The sequence below is a fragment of the Rhineura floridana genome, chromosome 1, assembly GCF_030035675.1.
Source record: "Rhineura floridana isolate rRhiFlo1 chromosome 1, rRhiFlo1.hap2, whole genome shotgun sequence".
Lineage (NCBI taxonomy): Eukaryota > Metazoa > Chordata > Lepidosauria > Squamata > Rhineuridae > Rhineura > Rhineura floridana.
The window spans coordinates 118805680-118819462 of record NC_084480.1 but is presented as its reverse complement, the minus strand read 5'-3'; the positions used below and the strand labels follow the sequence as shown (position 1 = coordinate 118819462).

At 40.3% G+C, this 13783-nt stretch overlaps 1 protein-coding gene across 6 annotated transcripts in view; it reads left to right on the top strand.

Annotated features, from left to right (window-relative positions):
* The first annotated feature begins 3374 nt into the window (after positions 1–3374).
* Positions 3375–13783, top strand: part of BNC2 (basonuclin zinc finger protein 2) — a 626204-nt gene continuing 615795 nt past the window's right edge. For 3 of the 6 annotated variants that reach the window (XM_061630538.1, XM_061630453.1, XM_061630422.1), the window contains exon 1: positions 3376–4696. In XM_061630538.1, coding sequence (XP_061486522.1) covers positions 4694–4696 — 3 coding nt within the window. In that variant the 5' untranslated portion in view covers positions 3376–4693. Of the gene's footprint in view, positions 4697–13783 lie in introns of all 6 variants that reach the window. The other 3 variants (XM_061630529.1, XM_061630519.1, XM_061630417.1) reach the window with 2 other exon arrangements.

Genomic DNA, 13783 nt, shown 5'->3' with positions numbered 1-13783 from the left:
TGAACAAGCCCAGTGCAGGTCAGATGTATTGTCAACACAGTGGGAAGATGCAAGAAAAGTGTATGTGCAGGGATGCCTTCCACTGTACCATTCATGTCTAAACAGGAACCATCTGTCATGCTCTCATTCCTCCCACTTGCACAACAATTAAAGATCTGTAGCTGTGCCCTAAAGGTGAATTCACATATTCAGGTTGCTGACATCAAAGCAGTGCCACAACTATCCATTTTAGCCAGTATGGTTTAGTAGATAAAGCCTTGGACTTGGTTCAAGAAGCCCAAGTTCAAATCTCCATTCAGCCATGAAGCTCAGTGGGTGGCCTCATACCACTCATTCTCTTTCTGCTTAACCTACCTCACATGACTGTTGTGAGGACAGAATGGGACAACTATATGTATGCTACTTGGAGTTCATTAGAGGCACAGTGGGTAGGGTAAAATATAATAGATTAATACAATATTTATCTATGTCCAGGACAAATCTGTGGGATGATAACTCCTGCATTTTGTAGTATTGCAAGCTACTATTCTGGTTTTCTTGTTGTCTTCCATAAAATTTCCATATATAATGACTTCCAAAGTGAAAGACCTCTTGGAAGGCTTCCAAATTAAACTTTCCCTTCTGTATACCAATGCAACTGATTAACTCAATCTGATAAAAAGAGTCTACCTGCCATGTAGTATGATGAAGTGACCTGCTTTCCAGTAACATGATGCGTGGGGAATAGATGTGAATGCCCATATGATGTAGAGATTAAAACATTGGACTATGATTGGGAAGACCAGGATTCAAATCCTCACCTGGCCGCAAACCTCACTGGGTGACTTTGAGCCTCTTGCTCTCAACCCAGCCTACCTCATGGGGTTATTGTGAGTAAAAGAATATTGGGGAAGGAGGAACCATGTATGCTACCTTGAACTCCTTGGAGGAAAGATTATATAAATGTACTAAATGAATGAAAGAGTAAATAACCAGAAATTGGTGCTGAATGGTACAGGAAGGCTTTTTAAAGGGTTGGCCGTAGCAAAGGAGGCGGGAGCTTTTTACTTCAGTCAGCAAAATGTCATTTGTTGTCATTGGCTGAAGGGAAGAGAGAAGCCCTGCTACTGTTGAAAGTAGTGTCTTGATAAGCATTTAGGGGAAACAGCATCCACAAATGTAGCAAAACCTTTACTCCTCATGTTCAGTACAGCTGCATCAGAGTGCAAAAGGAGCTGTGTTTGTGGTGTCACAGGCCAGCTTTAAAGGACAACAACTTTAAAGCTAACTGCTTGTAGGGGTATGTTTTCAAAGGCCCAAATGACTCTTTAGCTTGATTCTGCAAAGTGCTTTGCTGGTTTCATGCTTCATCAGGCTCAGGATATCTGAGGCGTCTAAATTGCATTAGAAGTCAGCACCAAACAGGCACTGAAGTGTCATGTTTGCTTTTGAAAATCTGTCCCTTAATCTTTTTCTGGAGTAGAAAGCAAAAAGAGTGATACTTTTTACTGAGCAGAGAAATGGGATGTGTTCAATCCTGTATATCTTAGATTGAAGTCAGTACTAAACCACCTCTTAGCTGGCTATAAAACCCATAGATAGAAAGTGATCATAATAAACTGCTGGGAGGCTGCTTGCTTTCTTAAAATTCATTTAGAATAAAGTGTCAAGGAACATTAGCATACAGAGTGATAATTTTAACATTCTGCCCTTAAAACACAATTTAGTCAGAAGTAAATACTGCATTGATCTTAATGTGGATGGCTTTTCATAAGTCTGATAGACTGATTCCTCTCCCACTCCCAAGTTAACTTGGCAGTGAAGAGCTCCATAGATCTTGGAATGACCTGCAATTGAAAAAAGTGTAAAACTTTTCACAACTATAGCAAACCTCACTGGAGTGTTCAGGTTGTGACCTTATGGGATTTTATTTTCTCTTCCCTCTAGGCTTTTTAATGTAAAGTATATTCTGATGGAGGGGATACATAGCTTTCAGAAGTTTATCAAGTTTGCTTTCTGTGAATCCCTTCTGTACAACACATGCCACATTCTTCCTTGCGGTAGTATCAGATGTCTTAATTGTGAAAGTGATGGAGCGCACAGCCAAACAAGGTTATTTAAGTATTTTATTTAGTTAAGCACAGTTCCATTTCAGCTCTTTTCTCCAAGGAGTTCAGAGCAGCATTTTCTCCTCACACCAACCTTTTAAGGTAGGCTAAGAGATTGTAACTTGCCCAAACAGTGAGCTTCAGCCAACTGAGATATCCAGGCTCAACTCTACCACTTAACTTCACCATACTCACTCTGTGGTAGTGTGAATCTCTCTCTTTCATAGCCAGTTCTGCCCTTCTATTGCTTGATCATGCTCAGAGCATATCAAAGAAACAGAAGATAACTTGTTTGGGGACTAGAAGAGAAGAACAGAGCAATTATCTTTTTCAGCAACAGCCTGCTTCTCCAGGTCTGCCTGTATCCTGCATTCACCATCACTAGGATAACAAAGCTGTGGTGGTGAATGGAAGAGGGCAGAAGTTGGACTGGTGACAGTGATGTGCGGTGGACACTATGGAATTGGGACAGGCAGTGAAAAAATGAGGGAGATGCTGTTGGGTGAGGTGCAAGGTAGAGGTCAAACTGTAAGGGTTTTGATGGGCTGAACCCACTGAAACAGTATTGGGTAAGTGCAGAATTAGGATATGTGAACACAATATTACAGATGTAATCTTCAGTTGGCAAATTACCCAATGAAAGAATTTGGTGGGGGCAAATATTAATTGAAGGAAGAAGACTGGTTGGATTGGGATACACATTTTATTTTTAAAAGCCATTTTGACTCCTGTAAATTTCTACTATAGGAAACGGCTTTTCCTTCTACTAATGAGTAGCTGCTTTAAATAAATAGTAATTTTTCCATAAGCAGTAGGTGGTATTTTGTTTTGTATGGGCAAAATCCAGCCAAGCTGAGCCCTTTTAAGACCCATGGCCAGTAGTTGCTTAACAGAACAATCCAATACATGTCTACTCAGAAGTAAGTCTCACTGAGTTCAATGAGACTTGCTCTCAGGTAAATGTATCTATCTAGATAGGACTGCAGCCTCACTCTGTCTGGGTTGTGCTTTACATCTAGAAAACTGTATAGGTGCGATTAGAATAAACACCAAGTTGTTCTTGCTGTACACGGAATTTAGCAAAAAAAGGTTTGTTGTTGCCTTTAGAGGGAGAAATCGAGAGGCCTTACACCATAACACCTTCATTCAATTAAGAGACCTAAAAGGGGGAGGGGGAATCCCACTTCATTCCTGTTTTATATGAGCTTGCTAAGCCGCGCAACTTCTTCTCCAATAACGTCCTGCTAAGTGATGATGCTGATTGGGCGTGTGCGCGTCTGCGGTCGTACACTTTGCAAACAGCGTGTATTTAAAAAACACGCACATATAATAATAATAATAATAAAATAATAATAATAATACGCAACTAGTAGAAGTCCACTCGGGCTGTCTGTGGTGCTTTTGTACGTTTTCCCGCTGAGGAGTCGAGAGAGCGGGAGCATTTTCTGGTGCCTCAGATGTAGGGTGGCTGCAACGAGCTGTTCTCCGCGTCCCCAGGGGCAGCGTTACATTCGCCCACAGTTGTGTCTTCGCCTTCAGACCAAATAACAAAACAAAAGACAACTTACAACCGTGACGGTTCAGCCCTCCCCATGACACACAAAACTTGGTAGGGTGGGGGAAATCCCTCGGAGTTCTACACTTGGGCGGTCAAACCGCAGAGGCCGATGGAGCAGAGCCGAGGGGCAGGCGGAAAGTGGGACCACAAGAGAGCGAGGAAAAATCCTCCCTCAAGGGCTGCCTGAGGATGTTCTCTTTTACGAACGCTCTCCTTCCCTGGACTTTCCCCCATCCACGGCGGGTTTCCTCCATTCCCCTCCCTCTTTCTCCTCCTCTCTCTCTCTGTCGTTCTCTCCAGCGGCGCCTGGACGCCTTGAGCAGATAAGGAAGAGGAGAGGAAGAGGCAGCAGCGGCAGCGGAGGCGAGAGAGCGTGTGTGTCCGCCGCCGCTTGCGAGAAGGAACCAGCCCGGAAGGGGTGTAAAGAGAGCGAGAAGCCCCCCCCCGCACACACAGTCCCAGGAGCGGCTTTGCTATAGCTCCTAATAATAAAAGTGTCCTCGGTCTGCATTTGGGCGGGATTTTTTTGACAGCTGGGCGCAGGCCGCCTCTCGCTGAATCTCCTGTCTTTGCCCAAGGAAAGAAAAAGTTTCCCGTTTCTACTCCCCACCTCCTCTCACCCTTCCTCAGGACCAATAACGAGCTGCTCTGAGGTACAGTAGCGGCGGGAGGGGAAGAAGAGGAGGAGGGGGGAAGAAAAGGGAAGCACCATAGTGTTTCAGTTTTGGGACAACTCTCCCCCCCTTTCTTCCACCCAACCTGTGGAGGGACCAGACTCAAATTTCTCGCCTCTTGACCCCTCTGCAACCATTTCCCCCCTTCTCTCTCTCCCCCCCCCTTGCACCGCTGAAGTTCTTGGGAGGGTGTGAAGACCTGAGAAACTTCTTGTTGTGTGTGCATGAAAATCACCTGAAGGGTTGGTGAGATTTTTGGAAAGAGCCAAGGAAAAAAAGGGGGGGGGGACAGGAGGAAGGAAGGGCCGGTGCAGGCGCTGCCGCCGCGAGGAGTTCCAGAGCCAGGGGGTGCACTTGACAAGCAGCATGCCGAAATGGTAAGAAGTTTTCCAACATCCTTTCTTTATTTTCTTAGAAAAAACAAACTATTTTTTCCTTCAAAAAAGTGCGCTGTAATGTAAATAGTCCTGCCTGGAAGCGTGTTTCTAAAACCTTTGAAACAAACAAGAGGTCGGGCGAAAATCCCTGCGCTGCATGGACGGGGGTGGATAGGTGGGGGGTGCGCAGGGGGAGGAGGAGGAGGAGGAGAGCGCAGGGCAGTGTCATTATATAAAAGTTCGCCCAAAGTTGGATTTTCTTCCCCTCTTCCTTGTGGGTGGGGGATGGAGGGAGGGAAGGCGGGAGAGACCTGGAGGGGAGCTCTTTTTATTCCTTTTGTGTGTGTGTTCTTGGATTGCATCAAAGGTGAGGGAAGATCCGCGCGGGAGGGGCAAATGAATGAGATTTTCCCTTGAGGTCTGTTTTGATTACGTGTGGGGGGGGCGGGGGTGGAAAGAAAGCAGTCCCTTGAGGTCATGTTTGATCGCCTATCAGTAGGCATTGAATCTGGCGGGAGGGGAAGGGAGTTGTCGGGGGGGGGTCTGAGTGGATGAGATTTACAACACCTCGGGCTCCGAGAGGAGAAGTGTAAACCCACCCGTCCGCTAGCAACTTTTTGGCCATGTGCTTTGCAGATTGCACCTCTCCAGGCAGCATTGTTAGTAAAACTTGCCCAGGGAATGCTCGTGCTGTGAGCGGACTTCGGAGAAGGGAGAGCAGACGGGTCATTACTATTATTATTAAATAAAAATGAATATGAATAAAAGTTGTCAACCTCAACACTCTTAATCAGAAGCAAGCTCTATTGAAATCGGGAAGTGTGTGTTTGTGTGTGATCATAAAAATGATTCAAGATTTTGTGTGTCAGTAAACCAAATGGAAAGGAGGGAAAAGGTCAGGTGCCCTATCAGGAATTTGCAAAACGCCTATAATTTTTCAAACTTCCTCACCTTTTTTTCTTGAAGGCGTTATGAAAGTTAAGATGAGCCAAGTAGACTTACCTTGCTTTATCCCTGTTGCCCGAGTTGTGTGTGATGTGCACAGTTATTTAATAGCACACATTTTAAAGAAGTAGGGAGATGTGATGTATTACAGTACATTTAATTTCTGCTAGCACTTTCAGAAGATCCAACTGGCTCAGTTAATGAGATTTTGGTAATCTTTACTATCGGGATGAGTGTGGATAATTCCTTGATGGACCTCTGTCTTTTATTTTAAGTGTACTTTAACCCCTCTGTGTTGTTATTGTAAGCCCTCTTGGGGATTGGATGCTCTGTGTTGTGTCTCTAATTAGAATGCATTTAGTAAAAATAGTATTTTGCCACCACCTCTTCCATAGAGTGACATGTCTTGTTCCAGTGATCAAAGTCACTATTGGAGTGTAGGAGATGTGACTGTCAAATGAAGGCAACAATAAAGAGGGAAGGTGGGTGGATAAAGAAGGGGTGCATCATGTGCTCACGATTGTGGTTACAGTTACACTGACAGAAATTAAAGTGGTTGTGAAGGCAGCCTGCAATTTATGATGCTTCTCATTTACCCTGGAGTCAAGCTGTTGTAAAATTGATGCACAAAGGACATCATGTAATAATCTAAGTAGACCCAGCATTGTGGGGAGATTGTGCCTCTCTAACAGTAGAAATGGCTTGAAGCTCAAAAGTTACAGCAAAACATTATACACCTCTTTAAATCCTTCACACGTTTTTCCTGACATGCCAAATAAAATCTTATAAGGAATGAGCATTTATTTTTTTATCACCCTTTTATGAAGTCTTGTTAGATACCTTCTATATCATTGCTTATCTTCCATGGTCAGTAATTACTTTTGAAAAGAGACATTTTTACCATTTAAAATTGGGGACGGGGGAAGCACTTGCATTTTAATAAGTTCATTCATCCAGTAATATTTAATAAGTCTGCCTGATCAGCAGATCTTCTGATGAATATCAAGCCCTTCCAAGAAAGCATGGAACTTTGCTTGTCCTTAAAAATTTCAGGAAACTTCAGTCTGACATGTAAATAAGGGCATATGCACACTTAAATGCTTCCAAGTACTAGCTTGTGACTGTGTGTGTACTTATAAAAGTTTTTCAGTTTTATGAAGTTTTAAAATTCTAGCAGTAACAAAATACTTTTCAAGTTGTACATTAAGGAGTTTTCATTCCACCTTACCTGGAGGCCGTACACTGTGAATGGATGTTCAGTTAATTCACGATGAGCTAAATATGATCCATATTCTTGAACTTGTCCATATATACAACACTTTAAATGTAGGAAAGATCTATTTAGAAATGTTTTAGAAAATAGTTAACTTTAAAAATATTTATATTGTAAGAAATGTAGCAGGCACGCATGTTTATTTCCACTGCTCTGAAATGTATTTCATTCTTACAAGTGTACAGAGATCAGGATCTCTCTGTGCCTTTGACACACTTGGTTGTGTATTTACATGAAACAAAGCAGTAAAAGGATTGGATAAAAGCAGACTTTGCAATATTATGATGTGTAAATGTTAACAGTTTGAATTTTCAAGTGAGATTTTTTTTAGTCCAGTGCTTTTACATAACATTTTGTCCTTCTTGCTTGCTGTCAAGGATGTTTCATAGGTTGTGCAATTGCTGCAGTCCAAGAATGCCAATTTGCATTCCAGCAGTGTCATTTGATTACTTTTATCTGCACAGCTCCAAGACTGGCCCGGACCTCTCATTTCATCTTGCCATGTCATGAGCCAATGCTATGTCGTCTCCCCCTCCAAAAAAATCTGCCTTATTTAGACAAGGAAAAAAATAGGGAAAAACACTTTTCATGTTTCAGCTGCAATCCCCCAGCTAAACTTGTCAGCAGCAGGATATGATTCACTTGGGGCCCAGAAGAATAGTACAGAGATGAGGGGTTAGTGTTAGGCGGTTCAATAAGCTCATGGACAGGTAATGTGTGACATCCCAAGAGTGTTGAAGTTAATAAAGAACAGGACTGCATAGATCTTTACACTCTGACCTGGTGCTGTCCCCACAGTTTTCTCATTTGATCTTTCTTAGCAAATTGATCTTTTTGTGTATTTCTTTCCCTTCTTTTTTTGGGAGGGGGGCTTCCATGTTCGTCCTTATGAGACAGGAATTAGCAGAGCAACTTAGTTGGTTAATACAGCTGTTCAGAAAAGGTGAAACTGGACACTAACCCCTCTCCAAAAGGCAGGGCATTCTTCTGTTGTTTCAGCTGATTTTTAAAAATTAAATAAGTCCCCGAAGTGGTAGAGTTTTAAAGTTTGTTTTCATCTTGGTATTTTTTTTTAAATAAATCTGGATTGTCTGTTCCTCACTGTATTAAATACATCCATTTTTTTAAAAAAACACAAATAGCTCAGCAGTGTACAGTAAAGATTTCCTTTGGTATTTCACAGCTGAATTTGCTTGTTAGAAATGATTTGCTGATCTATAATGAGACTTTTACAGTTATAGTAAGACGTGCTAAATATCAATTGCGCATGCCAGATACATTATTTATAGCCTGCTAAATAATTGTAATTCCATTGTATCCAGTACTCAGATACATAAGGGATTAAACAAGAAAAAAAGTCATTTTGCATACCTTTCTGTAAATATTATTTTAGTGAAAACAGTGAGAAAATTACTATCGGTAATTCCAGTCTTGTGTTTAAAAAAAAATAAAGAAAAAGGAAACACTCTCAGCAATCAAATGACTCCTAATGTGTGCATTATTTATATGTTCTCTATTTTATTACATGCACATCCTGGTCCTGAACATATTTATTTGCAAGTATGTGTCCTGTTGTTGATATCAGTTGAACTTATTTCCAAGTTAAGTTAGCTTTAGCATCACAGCCTTAATTCTTGAAAAGCAGACAATCTTTTTCCACAAATATGTACAACAATTACACAGTCTAAGGTTTCAAAGTAGGGTTTTCTAAGTCGAAGTGTGAATTGAAAATACTTAGGTGAGATTTTTTTAAAAACGTACAATAAGTAATATTTACCTTTTGTGTGTTATACCAGATGTTCCCATTTATCACCCACATCTCTTTAAGCTTTGGCACTGAAAAAAGTTGCTGAGTTTAAATCAAGAACACTTAGCATCTAGGAAAAGAAGTGCCTCATTTCTTCCTCCTCCTCTGTGTGCGTTTAAAAAATAATATCTATAGATATGCAAAAAATGATTGTGTAAAGTCCTTTTTGGAAAGCCAGAAGAAGCATCATGATTTTGTTATTAATGCCTGCAGTTGAATTATAATACATCTCTTGATGAATTCAACACTCCTAACAGTTCTTGTTTTCTGGGTGACTATATAGGGGTGTGTGTGTGTGTGTGTACACAATGTTTATGTATGTGCAAAATCTTGATTTCAGTGACAGCATTTGATTTTGAGAGGACTTTTTCCCCTTAACTTCCCCATGCAAGTTCTTTTCGTTCATGTACAGTAGACCCAGGCACCTTTGAAACTTACTCTGTACAGGAGAAGTTTGATATCTTAAAAACAGAGTTGCCGTGCAATCCTTTTCAGGTCTGCTCAGAAGGAAGCCCCATTAAGTTTAATAGGATTTCCAGGTTTGTGAATCTTTTAGGATCACAGCCTTAATAACAAACTACCATTCTTGACAACAAAATATTACTGAAATCAAAGTAATGTGCATTAGTTGCAACTAACAGTTGGCCACATTGTGCCTGCAGTGCGTTATATTTAACACAATACTCATTTCTGTATGTCCTTGTAACTTTTTGATAACATTTATATCAGACACATTTTATCATTATTATTACTTAATAATTCTAAACATTTAAAGAATAATTTTAGAAATAATCCTGCAAGATATGTTGCCAGAATTGTCCTTCTGTCTCTTGCAGAGTAGGCATAGTTTTCAGTGAGGGGGTCAAATTTTGGCTGGGTTGCAGCACTTCAGACTGCAGGTGCAGGCCTATGTAGTTGAATGGTGCTCTGCTCCATTGCATATATGTATATATAATATATATAATCATTGAGCATAGAAAACTTGCATGTAAGGGAGAAAGGGCCTAGCCCAATTTTTTTCCCTTGACATGATAGCTTTCTTTGTGCAGGGATTTTCTTATGATGAGAGAAACATTCAGTCATGTGATAACTCATCTGCAGTCTAAAGTGCTACTACAGCCCAGCCACAATTTTAACACCTCAGTAAGACCTAGGCCCAATTAATCATTGTGATTATAGCTTTTATTTTATGTTCATTAGAAGTAGGATACCATGGACTTTGGGCATTGATTTTATTTTAGAATATACATGGTGGTGCAGTGCTACCATAATGTAAATGTAAGTTTTTACTCTTGATTGCCAGCGGCTCCTAGAAACATGGAAGTCCAAAGTCTCTTGGGTGATATAGAACTTAGTTGTGTGGTTATTTTGGATCCTGACCTGTACGTCTGCTAAATTTATCTTGATCCTTTGGCACACAGAATATTAGCATGTCAGGGAGAAGGGATCTGCCTAGCCTTCTCCCTGACATGCTAGAGTTCTATGTGCAGGATTTTTTTTTTAATGGAGCATGGTGCAGTCAATTATGTATATTCTTTACCTGCAGTCTGCAATGCATAGGTGGTCTAGCTTGCACACAGCTCTTGCTTCTGCAAGAACGCCATTCACTTCTACCTGGGGTAGTTTCATTCATGCAAAACTCAGCAGACCCTGCTGTTGCATAGGAGTCCCATCTAAATAAAGAAGCAGGCTGAAAGCTCTAGCATAGGAAGTATTTTCCATTGTTGTAAATATAACTTACTGTGATACAGGCGTACTTAGGTTAGTGTATTATAAAAGTTGTAGTAGGAATGTGATTAGGACTGTGAGCTTAAGTGAATTCAGTAAATGGAAGCAAGTTCCATAGAAATGTGTAGGATTTACCTGAACTAAATGTGTTTAGAACCAGGGTGCTAAAGCTTAGAATAAAAGATTAACAGTTCAGTCCTATGCATGTTTACTGAGAAATGTTCTCACACAATATTATGATCATGTTACCTTCTATATCATTGTTTTGAGGGGTCTACCTTCCTCTCCCCCCACCCTGTATTTTGCTTGGTCTGGACTGTTGTTCTCCAATAGGTTTGCATTTGTTTTAAATATTTTCCCATTGAATCAAACTGCTTTAATTTGTCCTTCTACATGTGCCTTTATTTGAAAACTATGGCATTGTGATACATTTTATGAACATAATTATAAGTGCAGCAAAACATTACAAGCAGACAGTTTCAAGTGCTCAAATGGACTGAAAAGTGTTGTTGTTTTTACGTCCAAAGGTGGGTCACAGAGTTGTAAACCCTAGTTATTTTTCAGGAACATACTGCTATCCTTTACTGTTTAGGTACTGTACTGTACATTCTTGCTAATGAAACTCATAGTTCTAGGAAGAAGAAATCCAGATAAATTGATACAGTACATGGACTGTGAATTACTTTGGTTCTAAATGAAATACACACGCAGAATTAACACCCATTTCCACTGTCAGTTGGTATCGAACTGAACAACGGTGTTGCAACTATGCCGTAATTGTCGAGCAGACCTCATTGTCCTAAAAGTTGTGATTCGTGTGCCTTTTTCATAGTTGCTTTTTAATGTTCAGTACACAGATGTAGCAGCAATAGAAAACATTTTTCCCTCTTTGTGACCTTACATTTGCCAAAGTGCCCCATGCTGGAATTCCTTTTCAGTATCTTTTTTTCCTCCAGAGCCAGACATGTACCCAGACACAAAAGCCTCTGTGTATAGCAAGCTGTTTTAAATATTGTGACTTGCTGATGTGCTGTCCTTTCTCTGCTTGAGCCAAAGATCTCTGCTCAGTGTCTGTAGATTACCAAGCCCCTTCTTCATTGTACCTCTTGTCAGCTATTCCTATTCATTTAACCTTTCATTAGTGTCTGTGCAGTTTCACTGTCTGGAAAGGAAAGGCAGAACCTAAAGGCCTACTGTCACAGTTATTAGATTTCTCGGTTACATCCCAGCAACCATAATGGTGTAAGAGTCAACACTATTGTCATGCATGCTGCTGTCCTGGGGTGCAACTCTTCTGTGCATGTCAAGGACATGTGCCACATGTTGATAATGCATCCCAGAGATAAATGCGCAACATGAGGGATAGACCAAGGCTGGCAGTAACAAGCTTTGTGGGAGTTACTGTGAAGGCAAACAGTTGAGAAGGAATTCTGCTTAAGGAGCCAAAAGAGATGGAGTTGAATTAAGTGTTGCCAGGGTTTGCCTGTGAGGTACTTGTCAATCATGGTACTTTCATTTTAAGTTTCTGTTACAGGAACAAAAACAAAAATTAAATGCTATCTGCAACTGGTGAAACTATTGACTTTTTTAAAAAAAGAAGAAAGGGAACCTGGCTAAGATGGAATATATTTCTTGTAATCCTCTAAAAGGTACCTTGTCAAGGATCAAACTGGCAAACTGTGTATGAAAAACATTGATAGCACTGTTGATACGATAGGCTCTAAGCAATGAAACCCAGTATTGTTCTTTGGAACTATATATATTTGCTGTTGTGAACTTTTGTGTTTATTTATTTGCTGTAAAAGTTATTGTGGCACAGAACTATCTGGGGCACCCCAAATCACACCCAGAACGAAAGAACAAAAAATGTTATATCCTTATTCTGTGGATCTGTGAGTGAATATTGTAGAATATTTATCTTGTTGTGCCTTCAGTTTTATTCCCATCTCCAATAATAAGCCCCTGTCATCTAGATGCAAAAGAGGCTCAACTGCACTGGATCTAGTCTAACATTTTCAACAGTAGCCAGGCAGATACTTCCAAGAAGCCCACATAAGAAATTTTGATAGACATACTTGCTCTAATCCTGGAAATTTCTTGACAGAACTTCCTAATTTCCTTTTAACACCATCACCAGACTGGTCATCACCAGAATTCAAGTGGTAATTAACGTATCTTGTGGCAGTGAATTCCATAAGTTAATTATGCCTTGTGTGGACTACTCTGTCTTGAATCTAGTACTATTCCTTAATTTAATTAGGTGATATCAAATGATGGTTTTATTAGACAGGGTTGTTGTTGTTATGTGCCTTCAAGTTGACTACGACTTATGGTGACCCTATGAATCAGCGATCTCCAACAGCATCTGTCGTGAACCACCCTGTTCAGATCTTGTAAGTTAAATTAGTCAGGGAGGAATGCTATATGTTTCACTGCACAATGTATAGTTTTATAAGCTTCTATCATACCTCTTCCCCATCCCTTCAGGCATCTTACCTATTGATATGATAGAAATCTAAAGTCCAAAGTTACAATTTCCATATCTGTTTCTTCAGTGTCCTTATTCCTGAAATGAGTTTTGCTAGAGGACAACCTGATGTCAAAATCTGTTTTAGACATGGAGTTTTTTAGGTCCTACTGCAAGTACAGTTTTCAGGAAAACAAGTTTCCTACTATAATTATGTTTGAATAGATACATTATAAAATGACTATTAATAGCATACATTTTGAGAGTAATTAGGGAGAAAACTCAAGCTGTCTATAATAGGAGCTTGAAGTGTCATGGAATTGCCAAACGGTTAGAATGAAAGAGAAGTGAGAACAGATGTAATTAAATAAGAGAGACCCTAGTATATAAGGTAAGCCTGACTTCATAGATGAAATGACTGAGGTACAAATCTGCCAATCAAACACTAGCTTATCAATCAGCCCTGTCCTTTCTCCATGAAAAATATTAAGTACCTCATGAACTATCTAGAGCAAGTGGACATTGCCTCAGTTGTGTATGTGCTAGTTACACCTAGACAAGGCTACTGCAGTGTACTCTACAAGGGGCTGCCTTTGAAGATAATTGGAAACTTCAAATGGTACATAATATGGCTGCTTGGGATTTGTTGGGACTAGTCGGTCAGATTCTAACATCAATAGTATACAAGTTGGACTGGTTACCAGTGTGTTTCTGGACATAGTTCAAGGTGATGTTTTTCACCTTTAAAGCTTTAAATGGTATGGGACTAGGTTGTTTGAATAACTGCCTTCCCTCTTATGAACCTGTTTGTACCTTAAAATCAGCATTGGAGACCTTGTTTGTTGGCCAAACGTTAAGATCTATAGT